The 18,926-nt window shown below is 47.2% G+C and overlaps 1 protein-coding gene and 1 pseudogene across 1 annotated transcript in view; one reads left to right on the top strand and one right to left on the bottom strand.

Moving 5' to 3' along the window:
• The window catches only part of GLB1L2 (galactosidase beta 1 like 2), a 48,505-nt gene extending 30,705 nt beyond the window's left edge, over positions 1 to 17,800 (bottom strand). Inside the window, exons 1-6 of the mRNA XM_066639440.1 lie at positions 17,658 to 17,800; positions 6,969 to 7,166; positions 5,578 to 5,646; positions 3,014 to 3,109; positions 1,300 to 1,408; positions 450 to 542 (exon numbers count right to left, since the gene is read on the bottom strand). Coding sequence (XP_066495537.1) covers positions 450 to 542; positions 1,300 to 1,408; positions 3,014 to 3,109; positions 5,578 to 5,646; positions 6,969 to 7,166; positions 17,658 to 17,740 — 648 coding nt within the window. The 5' untranslated portion in view covers positions 17,741 to 17,800. The remainder of the gene's footprint in view (positions 1 to 449; positions 543 to 1,299; positions 1,409 to 3,013; positions 3,110 to 5,577; positions 5,647 to 6,968; positions 7,167 to 17,657) is intronic.
• On the top strand, positions 3,659 to 3,774 carry LOC136662747 (5S ribosomal RNA; annotated as a pseudogene).
• Positions 17,801 to 18,926: the final 1,126 nt, after the last annotated feature.

Raw genomic sequence — 18,926 nt, 5'->3', positions numbered from 1 at the left:
CATTTATTGATTTATTTCTATGCAAACTGCTTTGTGAACTACTCTGTTGAAAAGAGGTATATAAATGTTTTTAATAATAACAAACCATCCTTATCCTTAATCCCATGTGCACTGTAGTCAGGTACAATTATTCAGCAATGGAAAAAAAGGCTATTTCTACAAAACTCCCCCCACCCCAATTAACAACAATTAAATTACTTCATATGTTCCAAGGCCAAGCCCTTTTGCTAAAAATATGTCTGGGCCTAAATCATTTCTCATTTTTTGTAAAACTTGCCTGACATTGCTACCCACCAACTATTCTAATTGCACAACCATCCCCTCCCCAAAAGAGAGAGGGTCCTAGCAGTTTAAGGAGGACTGATAGCAGCTGTGCTGGAGCTATACCCAAAGCTTCTCATTGCTCACAAGGAAGAATCAAAACCAAAAAAAAGAGGCAAGGAAATTACCATTTTTATGTATGGCATGTAGTTTGAATCTTGGAAATAAGAACCATATTCATTCTCCACCTGCACGGCGATGATCGGGCCCCCTCTCTTGTACTAGAAAGAGATAAATAGTCTAAGTCCAGATGATATAACCAAACAAAATGATTAACTGAGACATAAAATATAATAATAATAATAATAATAATAATAATAATAATAATAATAATAATAATAATAATAATAATATGAAGGGGTTGTGCAGCCACCCTGGTCCAGTGTATTTGGTCCTGGTTTAGAAGGTGAATTCAGAATCATACTGTATAAAATCCTCTTACGTACGCACCACTTACATACGCAACACTGGAAAATGAAACTGTGGGCTTAGAATTGCCCATGTTAAGAATCCCTTCATGCAGACAACTGGCTGGTTACAGAAAAAAGATACATAGCATTTTCCTATTCTGCTAGTTTTCTGTGTGTGGGGAAAGTTTTCAAACACATGGCAGAGTCACAAAAAGATTTGTACTGCATGGTGAGAGGCATACCTAATGGTCTGGTGAAAGGATTCTGAAAAACCTCTGCCCCTTTTCACCGTTCAGGGAGCAGAGCCAGGAGCCACTTAACACAATCCCTGGATACCCATCACAGCACCTGACATTCTGAATCTGTCATTGATAACGCAAGAGAATTCCCCTACAAATCTGATTTTGTTACTCTTTGAGATTTTGCTAGTCTGGTTGAGAAGCACTATACAGATCGGGTTCATTTTTATTAATTTATTCAAGGATGTATTTGGTAGTCACCTGAATATTATCCAGAGGGAAAGCAACTTAGCAGCAGAATGAATGCCATTGCTCCTCATTTTATTTACCTGAAGAGGGACCACCTGCTTCATCAGTTGATCAAAGTAGGCATCTACAGCTTCCGTGAAGCCCTTATAGGTTGTCCTCAGCTGCATTTCAGGGTCTTGGAGAAGCCAGCTAAATAAAGGGAACGAAGCATGAAGGTCAAAGGAGGACAAGGATCTTTAAAGAGATAATGGAAACAGATTGCAGTGATTTCACTGATGTATTTCAAAACAGTTTGGTCCTGGGATTTTATTGAATTTTTTTAAGAGCTGTGTTGTAAGGGAATCTGTTAAGCTGCCACAACCTGCAGGAGAGGTGGGGGAAGCAGACTTTAAATGAAATAAAGGTGCAGTAAGTCGGGACATATACAGTCCTCAAGTCAGTTTATTGCACAGGACTGAAGGTGCAAATTCTCATGAAAAGCACAAGCCACCCCCCCCAAAACAATGTGCAAAGTGAGGTCATCTCCCCAAAGCTACATCGGAGCTGTGCTTCTTTGAAGAGGACAAATCTCTGGTGGGAAAGAGCAGGAGAGAAAAATAAATAGGCAGGACCAACATGCGCTGGCGTCACCCTCGAGATCTGGTAACCAGGAGAGGTTTTCAGGGTAGCAAACTGTGCTCTCCAAGCCTATTGCTTTGGACTGTGATAATGCAATGGGTAGAGGAGGAATGGGAGTGCCACACTCCCTTTGGCATCACCAGCTGGTCCCCATAGGGGGAGCAAAATGAACTAATGTGCACAACAAAGCTAGAAAACTTTACAGGCAGCTGACAGGAACTAAATCCTAGGTGACACCCTTGCACTACAACACTGACAGTGCAATACTATGACCTCAAGTGAGTGTGTAAGAATCAAACAGGAGGGTAAGTCTCAAGCACAGAAATTGAACAAAAGTGTAAGGGGAGAAAAGTTTTTACACAGAGGTCAATTACTGGCATCATTTGCACAAAGGAGGAGAACTGTGGAAGATTTTTTTTAAACGCAAACTGCAAACAGACATGCCTTGTTTGTGCTGCCTCCTCATATGGGTTCCTATAGCCATTCTCTCTGAAACATTATCAACTGCCTTTGTGCAGGATGCTGGGAAAATACATTCCTTTGCTCTGAATAATGAAAGCAGAGCCCACAGACAAATGCCCCTTTGATTCCTGATGCCAGTCGAAAGACTGTGACATTACACTTCTCCTTCCTTCCTCCACTCTGCCTCGGTTAATCTACTATTGGCCTTCTCTCCCGCAGCTGCCTGTTCTCGTCTAAGTCCCATCTCCGTGAATTTTACAAGGCTACTTGCTAACACCTGAAGCAGAATTCCCTTCTCTGGTCCCTGGACAACCACTTCCCTCTCTCTCTTCTCAGCCCCCAAAATACTTGGGGAAACCAAAATGGCTTCTCAAAACGTTTATGACAACCGAGTTGGACAGTACTTTTCAAAGCAGTGGTTCTCAAACATTTTAGCACCGTGACCCACATCAATTTAGGCTTTAAACTAAGTTTAACTTCAATTTAAGTTTCAAACTAGACCCTTTAGGAATCAGTGAAAGGCTCCATGGCACAGCACGCTTGGGCTGTTATTTTGCATAGCTCGGTATTCAAACACTCCAGCTCGTAAGCCAAAGCAGAACACAGACTTGGATCCTTCTCCATCCAACTTCCCACCTATTCAAGGCAAAGCACCATGCCTCTCTCCCAGCTGATCGCAATGTGAACTGACAGACAAAATGCATACAGCCTTACCTGGGCAGCCCACCAAGGTCCCATTCGGAGCAGATATAGGGTCCTGGGCGCAGAATAACCCACAGTCCAACTTGGGAAGCTATTGTGATGAAAGCCCTAGAGATTTGAAATGCATTAAAAGCAGTTTTGAGACTGAAAAACTAGAAGGGGGAGCTGCAGGGAAGAACTGGTAGTAAGCACAAGATCTGGGACGTATTCATCACATATCCCAATACAAGCATGGACAGAGGGGAACAGAAAGCCAAAACACTACACAATGTTACTAGTGAGCAGACACAAGCATTTAGGTGGCTGCTTCAAATTCAATGTCCTTCTGTCCTCCACCTCCAGGCCAAGGGGACCCTTCCTACCAGCTCATTTTCTCTCCTATCCCCTTTGCCTTTTCTTCTTCCTTCATCCTGATGGCGCCATCTTTCAACTCTTCCTTCTCTTGGCTTCACATGGCTGCTGGCCAAGCACCTGCTTCTTTTCTGAACCCTCTTTTCCCCCAGGGGCTCTTCCCACTGCCAAGCTCCTTTGTGATATCACAGTCGCTCAGACAGTTGTGGTCAGGGCTTCTCTACCACCACAAAATCCCTGAGCACATTAGAACAGAAGCCATTCCTACTTAATTCAACCTTTTCTTCTTAATATTACATGAGAATTGACGCAGCCGTTACCCTGCACGTGCCTGATCTCGTCAGATCTCGAAAGCTAAGCAGGGTCAGGCCTGGTTAGTACTTGGATGGGAGACCGCCTGGGAATACCGGGTGCTGTAGGCTTATGACATGATCTCGGAAGCTAAGCAGGGTCAGGCCTGGTTAGTACTTGGATGGGAGACCGCCTGGGAATACCGGGTGCTGTAGGCTTATATCATGATCTCGGAAGCTAAGCAGAGTCAGGCCTGGTTAGTACTTGGATGGGAGACCGCCTGGGAATACCGGGTGCTGTAGGCTTATATCATGATCTCGGAAGCTAAGCAGAGTCAGGCCTGGTTAGTACTTGGATGGGAGACCGCCTGGGAATACCGGGGGCTGTAGGCTTAGACCATGATCTCGGAAGCTAAGCAGGGTCAGGCCTGGTTAGTACTTGGATGGGAGACCGCCTGGGAATACCGGGTGCTGTAGGCTTATACCATGAACTCGGAAGCTAAGCAGGGTCAGGCCTGGTTAGTACTTGGATGGGAGACCGCCTGGGAATACCGGGTGCTGTAGGCTTATACCATGATCTCGGAAGCTAAGCAGGGTCAGGCCTGGTTAGTACTTGGATGGGAGACCGCCTGGGAATACCGGGTGCTGTAGGCTTATACCATGAACTCGGAAGCTAAGCAGGGTCAGGCCTGGTTAGTACTTGGATGGGAGACCGCCTGGGAATACCGGGTGCTGTAGGCTTATACCATAGTCTTTCGAGACTGAAGGTTGCCAACCATCTCCCTATACTGAACACTACCTCCCGATCTCGTCTGATCTCGGAAGCTAAGCAGGGTCAGGCCTGGTTAGAACTTGGATGGGAGACCGCCTAGGAATACTGGGTGCTGTAGGCTTATACCATGATCTCGGAAGCTAAGCAGGGTCAGGCCTGGTTAGAACTTGGATGGGAGACCGCCTGGGAATACTGGGTGCTGTAGGCTTATACCATAGTCTTTCGAGACTGAAGGTTGCCAGCCAACCAAAGACCATCATTTTGGTTCTGAGAGTTGCCTTGTTGGGGGGGAGGGTGGGCAGAGGAGGCTTTTCTAAGCCCTTGAACTTGGAAAGTAAATCACTATCCCACTGCGTGGGGAATGGATACCGGTGGAGTCATAGGGCTGGTTTCCTGCACCTTTTGCAAGATGCCCATGTCTCATTTTCCTAACTGGATGTGACCAACAGAGGTATTCTACTGCTCGTGTACTGTGATGTTATGTATTTGCTTCATAAGGATCCAAAGCTGGCTAAGATCAGAATCAACATTTGGGGTAGGCAAACCTTTGGTCAGTGACACAATGGGAATTAATACGGGCCATTGAATAGCCTCTATCCAGCCCAGAGTGTACTTTTAATTTGCCAGCTGGGATCAGCAACTGCCTTGACCAAATGCTGAAACATCATTTTAATCTTTCCAGCACTTACTCGGTCTGGGCAAAGTCTGTCTTGGACAGTATTGACAAAACTCTAACCAAGCTTCCTTGCCAAACGGCGACAGGATCAGTTATGGAAACAAAAACTCACACAGGAGACAGACTTGGGACTTTTTAAAGATACGACTCATTCTTTTACAGAGCATGGGAAACACCTAGTAAGAGCGACTCCACATAATGTTTATCTCTGCTGAACTGTGTCTCCATCATAGGAATACATCACATAGCCTCTGAAAGGCTTCCAGCTTTTGGAAGGTAGAAGACAGCTCTGAGGTCTCCCCCCTGCTCCAATCTTGTTCCAGTATAGCCAACTCAATTCACAACCCAAAGTGTCAAATTGTGTTCACCTACCCACCCCGAGTACAATGGCAGCAGAGAAAAGCCAGCAAAATATGTATGCAGTATGCAAAACAGAGAGAAGCCACAATTCAGTCACAGGGCAGAGGCTAGATCAGCTAATACGCACTTCAGATCGAGGTTTCCGGTGAAGTCAAACTTCCCTCGTGTGGCCTCGTGAAGATTCCATGGTACGTACCTGGAACACAGAAGTTGGCTGGGTGTGTATATATGCTGCTTTGAGAGGGCAAGAGGACACATCAAGAAATAGGCTGACTGCCCAGTCTCTTGCCCCAGGACCCTTGGAAATCAAGATAAAGAACAAAAACCCATTTCATCCAACCTATGAACGCTATGAATCCAAACCTGACAAATTTCAGTCAAGGGTCAGCAAAACTTTGTCCCGTTTCACTCATGATAATTGGGGGATAAGTGATAATGAGTATTCACTCATGATAATCAACCTCTTTTTGATTCTATGCAAAGCATATAAATGGAGCCACATAAATATGTTAAAAATTAACTTAAATTAATTGTTTTAATTTAAAATACATGAACAAAAAAAGGAGATAATCCCCCAAAAAAGAAAAACAAACAAGGGTTGTTTAATAACACCAACTGACCGCTGAGTTATAACCATCCCAAGAACTCTTATGGAAAGCCAAGTTTTATGCTTGGCCTATCTGTGCAGCAGATCAAAGTGGTAGACTCATGATCGGGCCACTTCTTGATCTTCTAGCTTTCTTGTTGCAAAGAGCTTCCAAAACTGTGATTTTTTTTTAACCCTTGCCCCCAATCCAAGTTGCACAATCTAGAGCACAATCCTAACCAACTTTCCAGCACTGACATAGCTGTGCCAATGTGGCATGTGCTGCATCCTGCAGTGGGGAGGCAGTCAAAGGAGGCCTCCTTAAGGGAAGGTCATGCTTGTTACCTTACCTTGGGGCTGCATTGTGGCTAAGTCAGTGCCGGAAAGTTGGTTAGGACTGCGCTCTAGATTGTGCAACTTGGATTGGGGGCAAGGGTTAAAAAATAAATAAATCACAGTTTTGGAAGCTCTTTGCAACAAGAAAGATAGAAGATCAAGAAGTGGCCTGATCATGAATCTTCTTTCATACAGGGAGCTTCCGGAAAGATCATTCCCATCCCCACCTAAACACTGCCTGATGCGGTACAATCTGTGCTACCACTTCAGAATACTGCAGAATAGGTAAAGTAAGCCTTAGTAATAAGCTGAAAAGTGGTAAAAAACTGAGTCGCACTGGCAAGCCTCTTTAAGGAGAGTGTTCCCTATGTGCATGAATTTAAATGCACTGCCCAAGTGCATATGCTTCACACTGTGAAGTCCAATGCCTGCTTTACTAAAGAGTCTGACCACTCTAACGTGGCCTCTTCCCTCCAGGCCACAGGCTAGAGAGGCTCCCAGGTCAACAAAAGAAATTACCCCCCCCCCCCGAGGTTACAGGGGGACAAATAAGATTTTGAGATGAAGTGAGATACTGCAGAGAAGGAGGCACTCACGTTGTCAGGGTGTTCAGGCCACAGGCTCTCATCTTCAGCAAACGGTCTTTCCAGTGCAGTCGGGGGACACGGAAGTAGTGAATGGAGCCTCCCAAGATGCGGAAGGGCATGCCCTCCAGCAGGAACTGGGAATTCTCAGCCTGCAAACCCATTACCCTGCCCCACAGCAGCCTGGGGACCAGAGTGCTCCAGTTGAACCTGGAAGGAAAGACCAGAAGTGCCAAGGCAAGGCACAGTGATTTCGCTGAAGGCAATTGGCACGTCACCCTCAAAGTGGTTGCAAGGTATACGAAGGCTACCAAGCTAAATCGAGACAACACAAAATAGTAGTGCACTCTAGTGGGCACTTAGAGCTCGTCTTCACTGAGGTGGTAGCCTGGTGCATGAACTATACCATGGTGGGGGCTACATCATACATCAGTGAACCCAGACCTGACCTCAGGTGGACCTGGCACCACTACGGTCGCCGTTTTGTTCTGAGACTCAAGCCACATGGTTTGAGCAGGAGAAAATCCTTTTGCTTCTTTGCCTATTTCCTCTCCCATGTGGTTGCTAGACCAGCATATTATTGAGAAAGGGATGTTCTGGAGGCTGCAAGGCTGGCACTCATGCAAATGAAGCATGAACACAACACAGCAGGAGAAGCCCGGACACCGTGTAAAAGGCATAGTGGGCAGTTTGCAAAGAGTGGGGGCAAGCCAGGACAATTGCTAAGCTAGGTGGACAGGCAGACACAGACACAGACACACACAGAGAGAGAGAGAGAGAGAGAGAGAGAGAGAGAGCTGGACAGGCAGCTGGAGGCCCCTCTAGCCTCCCCTGGCAAGCATTGCCGGAAAGGCCGAGTCTACCAATTTTCCAGCTACAAAGGTACAGAGGCACGTGACTTTTCCTCCTCCAGGGACATCTGAGCAGGCAAGAGGCTTGCAAAAACAGAGCATCTCTCCTGCAATCTCAGCATGCAAGTTGCAAGTCCACAAGTGGAGCTTACCTCCCTGGGATCCCAGCATGCGTTCACCTGCCAGCATGCCCAGCACCTAGGCCTTGCGCTGGTTCCAGCGTGAGGGAGAGCAGGTTGGTGAAGAGATCAAAGGACAGTGGCTCAACTTCTAGGCTGGCCACTTGGCTCCAGCCAGCCGCATACGAGAGCAACACAAAAAGAGAAGCCCCTCGACTCTTCAAATGTGCCAGGAGGAGGGAGATTTGCCCCCCCCCCTCATATGAGCGCATGCTGAAATCACAGGACGGAGGCTCTGCTCTTCCAAGCCAACAGCCTGCTCAGACATCCCTGGGTCTGGCTGGAAAATTAACAGACTAATTCTTGCAACCCTCCAAAACATGCCCGTGACCCTGGGTTTGGGAGACCACTGCTCTAATCCCTACCCTAGGCTGACCTTCCAGGAGTCAGTCACCTCTAGCGCTTTCAAACTATTTTCTTTAATTGCTCATATAGCATCAACCACATGCATGGTGCTTTATACACAGTGAGGGTCAAGCACCCTGCCCCAAGAGGCTCTAGATATGGAAACAAGGGAGTCAACAGAAGACGGGGAAAGAAATGGAAGAAGACGTAGGGGAATTTATGGCCGCAGTTCCTGAAGGGACAACTTAACCTAGTTCTTGCCGCTCCGAGTGTTCCAGGACAAGAGGTGCCCCAGAAAAATATGACTCAATAGCTCAGCAAAGGTACACATAGGACAGAAAACTGCAGGATCTGCTCATTAAATGTGGGTGAGAATTCCTTGCACAGTGTTCCTTGCTGCTTTCAACCCTGGCTTTTTTCTTGTGCCCTTTATAGGCCTTTCCCTCCCATGTTTTAATCCATCCCGACCGCCCACAGGCTTCCGAGATCAATGACCCCTTGTCCAATGTTGGTCTTTCTGCTCTTTGCTGTCCTGCTGCTCTGGCTTCTTGCTTGCCCTCAAACTAATCCCCAATGGTCATCCAAGTGTCTAGACCAGGGGTCTCCAAACATGGGCCTGGGGGCCAGATGTGGCCCGTGGCCAGCCTCTCTCCGGCCCGCTAGTCCCTGATACCTTGAGAGCCTCTGGTCCAGTTGACCAAACACAACCAGAGTTGTGCTTGTGGGGTGGGGGGACGGGGGTCCGTTTAAGTGTGTGCTTTGGGCTTTGTTGGTGTTTGGAGAAATCCTGGACATTTGAGCCCCTTTACTCATTCATCTAAGTTCCATCTCTAATGTATTTATTTAAATTTTTTATTTAATTTTTTTTTTCTGGCCCTCAACATTGTGCCAGTTGTTTGATGTGGCCCTTTGGCCAAAAAGTTTAGAGACCCCTAGTCTAGACCACTGAAACAAAACCCAGGCATGCCACTTGAGGCTTCCAATTCAGCTCTGAAAAATTTAGGAAAGGAAACCTACAACCCACAGGATAGAAGGGTCATTTTCCAAATGGCAGCATGTTACTGGGGACTCTGTTTCCTAACACAAACATTCCAATGTCCTATATGAGCCAAGATTTTGGCAGTAAGAACCTGTGCCTCCGAACAAGAGATAATGAGGAAGGAAGAGAGAAAGAGGGAGAAGTTAAGAGTTCTGCCCCCTTTCCCTTTTTGCCTAAAGCCACCAAAGCTTCCCTTTCTTGCCTTGCCTTGGACAAAATGACTCCAGGTAGCCCATGAAGAGCTTGGATATTGAAAACCTGCCTCTTTATTACATTAAGGCCAGGATCAAGTTTCTAAGCCCCTGTTCCCACCTCAGGTTCTTGCAATCACCGATAGAAGCTTTTAAGGGTAAAGGAACCTTCCAGAGCAGGATCTGACGCAACACAGGAGGCTACACTGTGAAAGGGAAAAACCAGGATACAAGGGTCCCCTTGTATCTGCGGGGGATACATTCCTCCGCCCCCCATGGATATTAAAACTGTGGATATAAGGGACCCCTAACTTCAACCCAAACACCCACCATATAAACCAGTTAATCTGCACAGTACTAAACCAAGCACAAAGTATATACGACATTGCTATGCAAGCGACATCAACTCACAGCAGACGGGCGGAATGATACAAGGTTTTGGGTGGAAGGGAAGGGTCCTACCATGACCCTCTCTAGAGAAAGGAAGCCTCCAGTGATTAAAAGGAGTCTACAAATCTAAAACCTGGAAGAGCTAGTTCACTAAAACACACACAGATAGTACCTCAATACAACATCGTGCTCACAGGCCTGCGAAACAACTGGCAGGCAGAAGTGATTCCTGGAAAACGAAGCCTGGATTAAAGATGTGTTGTGAAAAGAATCACATCTCACTAATGATTTAGTGGGCCGTGAGAGATAGCAAAAGGAGCAAAGCAAATTTCGACACCACATCAGTAATATATTCCATTTTAAAAAATTATTGAAGAACATAGGAATAGTCAAATATGGAAATTTTGGGAGAGACTGCACTGTTCTCTCAGTAGATGAGACATCCAGTGGCCCCCAAATGGTTAGACTTCAGGTCTGTCGGATCTTCTTCAGTAAAAATACGTGCCCTTGGTTCCACCAACCAGGGTCAAACACGGTGGTGGCTCAAGGACAAATCACCTACTGCATCCTATGAGCAGCATGCTGGCCAGAAAGCCACACTCAACCCCAGAGTGTATTTTAGCCATTGCTGTCACCTCCAGAGTAAAAGGCTACTTGCTTTGTAAATCATCTTGGGATCCCAGGGTGAAATCCTGTCTACACGTTTTGAAACAATAATTCATTAAACCGTATCCCCCCCCCCCCCCACACACACAAACTACAAACCCGCACTGGAGTTACTACAGGGAAGAATTTCAACAGAGCTACATGTAGAGACCTGCTCAAAAGCAACCAACTGATTGGTGCACAAGGAGGGGTCAGGGCAGAGAAGGTCTGTCTTGCAAGTAATGCTTCCTACTTGGAAACAGTATTGGGAGACAGAAACTCTTGTTGACCTACTACAAACCCTTCAAGATCTACCCAAAAGTTCCAGGCTACCTTCTTCCTGCCCCTAAATTAAGCCACACAAAGCAAAAGCCCTGATGCAAGAGCTGAGAATAAAGTCCTTAAAGACAGGTGAGATCCAGGACACAGAATGACTGATGAGGCAAAGCTTGTCATCCATCAAAGAGTTTTCATGGAAAGAAAACCCTAGGAGCGCCAAGGTCAACCAGGGCTACCATTAGCCTATAACGCAGGACTGATGGATGGCTCTGGCAATTGGTCTTTCCCTGCCCATTACTTTTTATGATAGACAAGGAGTTGTTATATTATGTATGCGTAACGCTCATTCAAAGCCTTTAAATCATATCCCGCTAGACGGGGCACTGTTCTCCCACGCTGCTGACACTGCCCTCCCCTTCGGAGCCTGCTAGTGAATGGCTTTCCCTGGCAGAGATCAACTCAGCATGGCACTGCCTGTCTGCCTCTCTCTAGGCACAGAGAAGAAAAGACCCTTGTTTCAGTAGCCCCAGGCAGGATTTACAAATTAGGTGCAATACCCATGCAGTGTGACACCCCCCAAAGAAAACCCTGCCTGGAGGTGCTGCTTGTAAATGTCACCATTGGTCTTTATTCCAATGCAAGTCACATCACTTGCTCAGGTTAAGAAAATAATTATAATTCTTAAACTGTGATTTGAGGTCCTCTTACCTGGCAGAAAGCCACAATGAAGACAGATGAATTCACTTCTGAATTAGTACATACAGGTTTGGTCTTCCCAGAATGCTAATACTAATACAGTAATACGTACTAATACAGTCTGAGGCTAAGAGGCAAAGAAGGAAGGCCCATAGCCAGGGAGACAGACCAGGGACAGACTGTACTTGCTTCCGGTGTGGAAGGGATTGTCACTCCTGAACTGGCCTTTTCAGCCACACTAGACGCTGTTCCAGAACCACCTTTCAGAGTGTGATACCAGAGTCTTTCCAGACTGAAGGTTGCCAACAACAATACTAATTACTAGCAGCACTATTACAGCCCAATCCTGTTCGCACTTTCCTGGGAGTAAGCCCCACTGATTCTAATGGGACTTACTTCTGAGTAGCCATGCCTAGGACTGGGCTCTTAATCAGTAACAGAACAACCCTATAAAGTATTAATATTCTGCATTTGCTCAGTATTATGTATTTGCTAGTTTCAGCATGCCTTCCATTGGGGAGCACAGAGAAGAGTGCATGGTCATGTTCCCCCCTTTCATTTTATCCACACAACAGCCCTATGAGATACGTTAGGCTCCAAGATGATGACTGGCCAAAGGTCACCCAAAAAATTTCACAGAGTAAGGGGGCTTGAACCTGAGACTGCCCAGCCCCAAACTGATACTCTAATCATTGCACAATGCTGGTGCTCAGTTTGTACTACTTCCCATTTTACAGAAGTGGAGGGGCTAAAGCTAAGCGACAACAGCTCACCTAAAAGAGCTGCCAGCAAAGATGAGATGCAAGAACCAGGATGGTATGAAGAGCCAGGATGGTGTAGTAGTTCGGGAGCTGTAGCTTAAACTGGAAGATCCAGGTTCAAATCCCTGCTCAGTCATGATGCTTCCTGGGTGACCTTGGGGCCATTGCTCTCTCAGTTTCATCTATCTCGCAGGGCTGTTGTGAGTACAAAAGGAGGGAAGGAACTACCACCCTGAGCTCCTTAGAGGAAAAATATGTGGAAAATGTGAAATATCTTCATAATATAAACATTATAGTGGCCAGTTTCCATATCCTACCTCATTAAGGGCCCAATCCTATCCAATTTTCCAACACCGGTGCAGCCGCAATGCAACCCCAAGGTAAGGGAACACATGTTCCTATACCAGGGCAGCAGGTCTGGTCTAGAGGGGCAGGAGGTCTGGTCTAGTGGGTAGAGCCTCCGTTTGCCTGAAGATAACCCCTGAAGGTCACCAGTTCGAGGCCACCGGCACCTGAACGGCGAGACCTTGAAGCAGCTGACAAGCCTAGCCGAGTTATGCCGAGTTATTCCACCTGCTCTTTGGCCGCTGTCAGCCTGTGTGGGAGGAAAATGGAGGCCAGAATGTGATACCAAATCATTAAAGATCCATCTGAAATGTTGTGGTTCTTGAAAGACAGAACCTTCTTCAATGGTAAAAATCCCTATTGGGATTTAGTATAGCCTGCCTATGTAAACTGCCTTGAATTAAAGTCCAAGGAGAAATCTGATGACCAAGAAAGGTGGTATATAAATACCTGTATTTATTATTATTATTATTATTATTATTATTATTATTATTACCTTAAGGAGGCCTCTGTGACTGCTGCCCCACCACAAGATGCGGTGCACGCCCCATTGGCACAGTTGCACCGGCACTCGAAAATTGGATAGGATTGGGCCCTAAGTCTGCTTAATTTCGCAATGAAAGCAGACATTAATAATTTACACCTTTCCCAAAACATAACTTAACAAAGCACATCAGAATTTGATTATTTCAAACATTCAGGCATCCTGTTTTACCGACTGTGCAATTAGCACGCAGCCCACCAAGAGGAATGTCTGACACAAGCATCTCTCAGACTTTGCAGTGGTTGCTGCCCCCAGAGACATAAACGCCGCGGATCAATTTTTACTTAAGCTCTGGTCAATCCTGACCCAATACACATTAAGCCAGAAGTCATCGTTAAACAGATTTCCCCACGGAGCTCCTAGCTCTGTTTATTAGTTGGCTTTAAAAGGAGAACAGAGGTAGAAACAGCCTTCCTTGGAAGGGGACAAACTGGGGAACAAGAGAGGGTTGCAAAGCAAGAAGCAGCACAAGCAAGCAGGGATGGGAGAAGGGAAGAAGACAAAGATGAACCAGAACTGTGTGGGTTCCAGGAAGGAAGGAACTGGAGCTAAGAGTTGTAAACCCCCTTCCAATGAAGGACGACCATCCAGGGAAACAACTTATGTGCGTGCGTCTTTAGCTGGTCCAGTAATGACTGGCATGATGTGGATGCATCTCAGGTGAGCCCTTGAGTGAGGGTACAGCCTATTTTGCTTTGAACAGAATGTGCATTCCCACCAACTCCCTTTGTACAAGTAGCCACTTGCGCTCATTTTCTTGACCTCTTTGCACTTGTTTTGCTGCTTTAGCAAGCAGAGCTAATGGGACATTGTTGTATACTCAGGTGAATGGTGAAGAGTGCTTTGTTTGCACCCTGAGAGGAAAAGATAGCAAATGTAGCAGTGTACAATAGGCTACTACATCCCCGGTTAATCCAATTTTGTTTCAATGGGGGGCAGAGAGAATAACTGAAGCATGAACAACGGCCTAATCCTATCCAATTTCCCAGTGCCAGTGCAGCAGTTCCAGTGGGACATGCGCTGGGACATGCAGTGGGACATCCCTCAGTGGATGGGAATATTTGTTCCCTTACTTCGGGACTGCACTGCGGTTGCAATGGTGCTGGAAAGTTGGATACGATTGGGCCCAAAGTGTCTTAGGGCACAATCCTAACCAACATTCCAGCACCAAGGTAAGGGAACAAAGAATGCCTTACCTTGAGGAGGTATCTGTGACTGCTCCCCTTCTCAACTGCAGGATTCAGCACTCGCCCACTGGCACAGCTATGCCAGCACTGGAAAGTTGGTTAGGATTGCGCCCTTACGGTCTTACATTACAAACCAAGGAGTTTTGTTCCCAACAGCACCACATCTATTAGAACTTGCACTGCACTGAGGATCAGTACTGGCCAATCATGTAGAACAGTGATTTTCAACTTTTTCATCTCACGACGCACTGATAAGGTACTAAAATTGTCTAGGCACACCATCAGGTTTTTGACAATTGACAAGGCACACCATGCTGCCAGTGGGGGGCTCACTTCCCCATTGACCCTACTAATAAATAATCTTCCCCCAAATTCATGTGGCACACCTGTGGACCACTCACAGCACACCAATGTGCCACAGCACAGTGGCTGAAAATGGCTGATCTAGAAAAACAGTGACTACCTATATCTTAAACACACAAGTTTTTGAGTCACAAAGACCCCTTCATTAGCAGAATTACATATTTTTGAAGAAAAGCAAAACCTGCTTTTGCATTTGCACGGGACCCTGGCTTGAGAACATAAGTCACAATTCAATCTCCAGAGGTTGCTTACACAATGAAAAGTATTCTGATTGCAGCGCCAGAAAGGAGACAGAAAGATCACAAATTGTCTTCTATACCAGCCATTTTCAACCAGTGTGCCGTGGCACACTGGTGTGCCGCGAATGGTCCACAGGTGTGCCGCGAGAGTTTGGGAGAGGGTCATTTGTTAATAGGGCCAATGGGGATGTGAGCTCCTCACCAGCAGTATGGTGTGCCTTGTCAATTGTCAAAAAACTGATGGTGTGCCTTGACAATTTTAGTACCTTGTCAGTGTGCCATGAGCTGAAAAAGGTTGAAAATCACTCTTCTATACTATAGCTTGCTGAATTCAAGGATTGAACAACACTGTAGATTTAGCATCATGTAAGGACAGGCTGAGAGTCTGCCAAAACACACACACAGAGTGAGTTGTAGGTTTCTAGAAAAAAAGCCACTGCAAAGATATCAGAAATGGCAGGCTGACACATGAACCTAATAGAACACATACTTCAAATGAACAACACTGTATTCCTCAGGGTCACAGCTGCTACCTGGAAAGTTATAAAACTTCAAACAAGCCATTTTACTAGCACTCCCTGCTCCGCAGCAAATCAGCACATTATTATAAACCTACAGGACAAACTAGAAAGAACGGGGTCATAACTAACTAGCCCCTTCCCAATATCTCCTTTCTTTCTCCATCCCCAATGCAAAGGGGGCTGGCTCATTGGATGTATACACAAGATCACACCGCTTGACCCGAGATTAGATTAATCTGGAATTTTTAAATGCCCAATACCCTTTATATGGCTTACAGCAGTGATTTTCAACCTTTTTTATCACACGGCACACTGACAAGGTGCTACAACTGTCAAGACATACTATTAATTTTTTGACAAGGCACACCATGCTGCTGGTGGGGGGCCAATATCACCAATGGCCCTAATAATAAATACCATTCCCCCAAATTCCCACGGCACACCTGTAGACCATTCGTGGCACACTGGTTGAAAATCACTGACTTAGAGTCAAACTGCATGAGAAAGAAAAGAGTGGGGAAAAATCAGGTTAGGTTCCACCCCAATTATCTATAACAGTTTCAGGTCTTGTTCTCAGCAAAAAAAAAAAAAAGAGGATTGATTGGCATCATACACTTGCACAGGTAACAATTTGCAGTGTTTTTTAAAAATGTGTAAGCTTTGCATGTATCTTATTTTGCATGACAACTCTGTAGGCTTAAACTGAATTTGGAAGCTGCTTTCAGTCTTTTGATTTAGAGCAGCGTCACGGATAAACAATAACTTTAAAAAATGGTGCATACTAATGGACCCTCGGGATTCCTGGTCTTGACTGGGCTATGTAGGTGGACAGGGGGAGGGGCTACCACCTACAAAAGGTGTGGTCACCCAAGGGAAATCTATGCTACCCAAATGTGCTCCAGCATTTTACAGAGAGATACAGTCTTAAGTCGCTGAGGGTTCTTTTGCAGCTGCCTTTGTCAGTTCATTTACTCTGGAACAGCCTGTCCTGCCCTGACTCAAAAGCAAAGAGAAAGTTTCTTCTTCTGGTTAAAGATATACTAGAAAGTCATTAATTCTCCTACAATTCTTTTTTAAAAAGGACTGCATGCACCAGCTGTGATGACAGGTCAAACACCTGAGTGGTATCCATGCACACAGAGTTACACGTATCTATACCGCAGCCAAGATACAGGTCCATCTACAATTTGGGGTTTTAGAATGCAGTCCTATACGGTACTAGCCCTGGAAGTACATCCCATTGAATGCAGCAGTTGCAATGCATAGGATTGCACTGTTAATTTCTAGAGACCCAGGGTGAGGCGAGAGGAGAATGATGTCTGAATTAAAATACACCTTTGATCGCCTTTCCCAGTTGCCTCTGGGAAAGCCACAGGCAAGGAGAGAGGAGAATCCTGCTACTGCCCCCCTGTAACTGATATTCAGTGGTTACTCTGCAAATCAGCGTCCGTCCTCTGCATCCGGTGGCAGGGAATTCCATGGGTTAATCACACCCAAAGGAACCACTTGCTTTAGGGCTAAAGAGCAGCAGGTTTTGCAAACCTGCACTGCACCTGCAAAGTTCAAAGTGCTGCTCTGCAAATTGAAACTTTGCAGCAGGCAGAGAAGCAAGTCAAGGGGCCGGTTCCAAACTGTCCCTACTTTGCATCTGGTGGCAGGGAGTTCCATGGGTCAATTACACCCACAGGAGCCCCTTGCAGCACATGTTGGGGAGGGGAGAAGGGGGTCCAAGGGGGCAGGGTGGGAGTGATCCCAGAGGGAGGGAAGGAGGGACTGCCTTGCCAGGGGAGGCTAGAGGGGCCTCCAGCAGCCTTTCCCACCTGAACGGGGCCGGCTGCAGTGCTCCTCCCCTGTGTCGAGTGGCAGGGAGTTCCAAGGGTAACTTACACTTGGGGCACGTGTGGGGGGGCAGAAGGGGCCCAAGGGAAGGAGGGAGGGGGGAGCACCCAGAGCCCCCCACCTGCCAGGGGGCGGGGCTACTGACAGCCTGCAGGTGCCTAGGAGCCCTCGGGGGCGTGGCCACAGTGGGCGGGGCTTAGTGGGTGGGCGTGGCCCAATTAGCATAACTGCGTTCTGGCCACGCCCCGCGCCCTCAGTCAGTCAGCGACGGAGCGGCGCCCGCTCACCTGAGCATCGCGGCGAGGCCGGTGGCGAGCAGCAGCAGGCCGAAGAGGACCCTCCTCCGCCGCCGCCCGCCGCAGCCCCACATCGTTGGGCCGGGGCCGCGGCCAGGCTGCGCTCCGTTGCCAGGGACTCCGTCCGTCCCCACCATTGGCCGCCCCGTTACAGACCCGCTCCTCCCATTGGAGGGCGGGCCCCGTGCGCGCCCCCATTGGCCCGCCGCCAGGGGGCGGGCTCAGGGCGTTGCTACGGCCCGGTTGGGCGGGGCGCACGTCCGTCACCGCTCCGGCCCGCCCCCCGGGGCTGAGGCTGCTGCGATCTGCCGCTGGGGCCGCGGAAAGTGAGCTCTGCACCCTCCCGGAGGCTCTTGGGGACGCGCACTCTGCCCATGCTCAGAGGCTAGGCCGTCCCTTACATGGCTGCACTCTGCACGTCCTCAGAGGCAGCCCAGGCTCCCCCTTGCATGGCTGCACTCTGCACACCCTCAGAGGCAGCCCAGGCTCCACTTGCATGATTGCACTCTGCACGTCCTCAGAGGCAGCCTTGTCTCATTCACTGCAGAGGCAACCTGTGTTATTACTCCCTTCACCACCTTGCACTTGTAGTAAGCATGTTTATTCAGCTTATTAATAAGCTGTTTGAATCAAGCTTTAATTTACTTTACCCTGCAGATGCCCAATCTCGTCTGATCTTGGAAGCTAAGCAGGGTCAGGCCTGGTTAGTACTTGAATGGGAGACCGCCTGGGTATACTGGGTGCTGTAGGCTTATACCATTATCTTTCGAGACTGAAGGTTGCCAACCATGTTCATATGTTTTATAAACATCCAAAACATATACGAGCATATGTAAAACGTATATGCTCTGAGAGGCATATAGTCATACATGTGACACTCGGTGCAAAACGCTGGATGCAGCCAGTCATACATGTGACACTCGGTACAGCCACCCTGCTGCTGGCTGTCTGATTACATAGTTTTGTGTTTTAGGGATTCTTAAATTAAATTATACGTTCTTATGTTCATATAAACATATAAATATACATATATGTAAATATGTTCTTATACATGGTTCTGGAGCAGCAGAAGGTGGTGTTGGGTCTGATCAGGGCCGGCCCATCCATGAGGACAACTGAGATGGTCCTCTCAGGCAGACAATGGGGGGCTTGTCCATCTCTGTCCACCTACTTGCCTCCTTCTTCCAGTCTCTGGGTTGGAAAACTGGGGAACAAAGAGGCAATGTGGAGGAGAGGAGAATGCTGAGCTGGACCACTGGA

The sequence above is a fragment of the Tiliqua scincoides genome, chromosome 11 (assembly GCF_035046505.1).
Source record: "Tiliqua scincoides isolate rTilSci1 chromosome 11, rTilSci1.hap2, whole genome shotgun sequence".
In the NCBI taxonomy this organism is placed as follows: domain Eukaryota; kingdom Metazoa; phylum Chordata; class Lepidosauria; order Squamata; family Scincidae; genus Tiliqua; species Tiliqua scincoides.
Note: the sequence above shows the minus strand (reverse complement) of the source record. Positions and strands in the feature narration are given on the sequence as shown.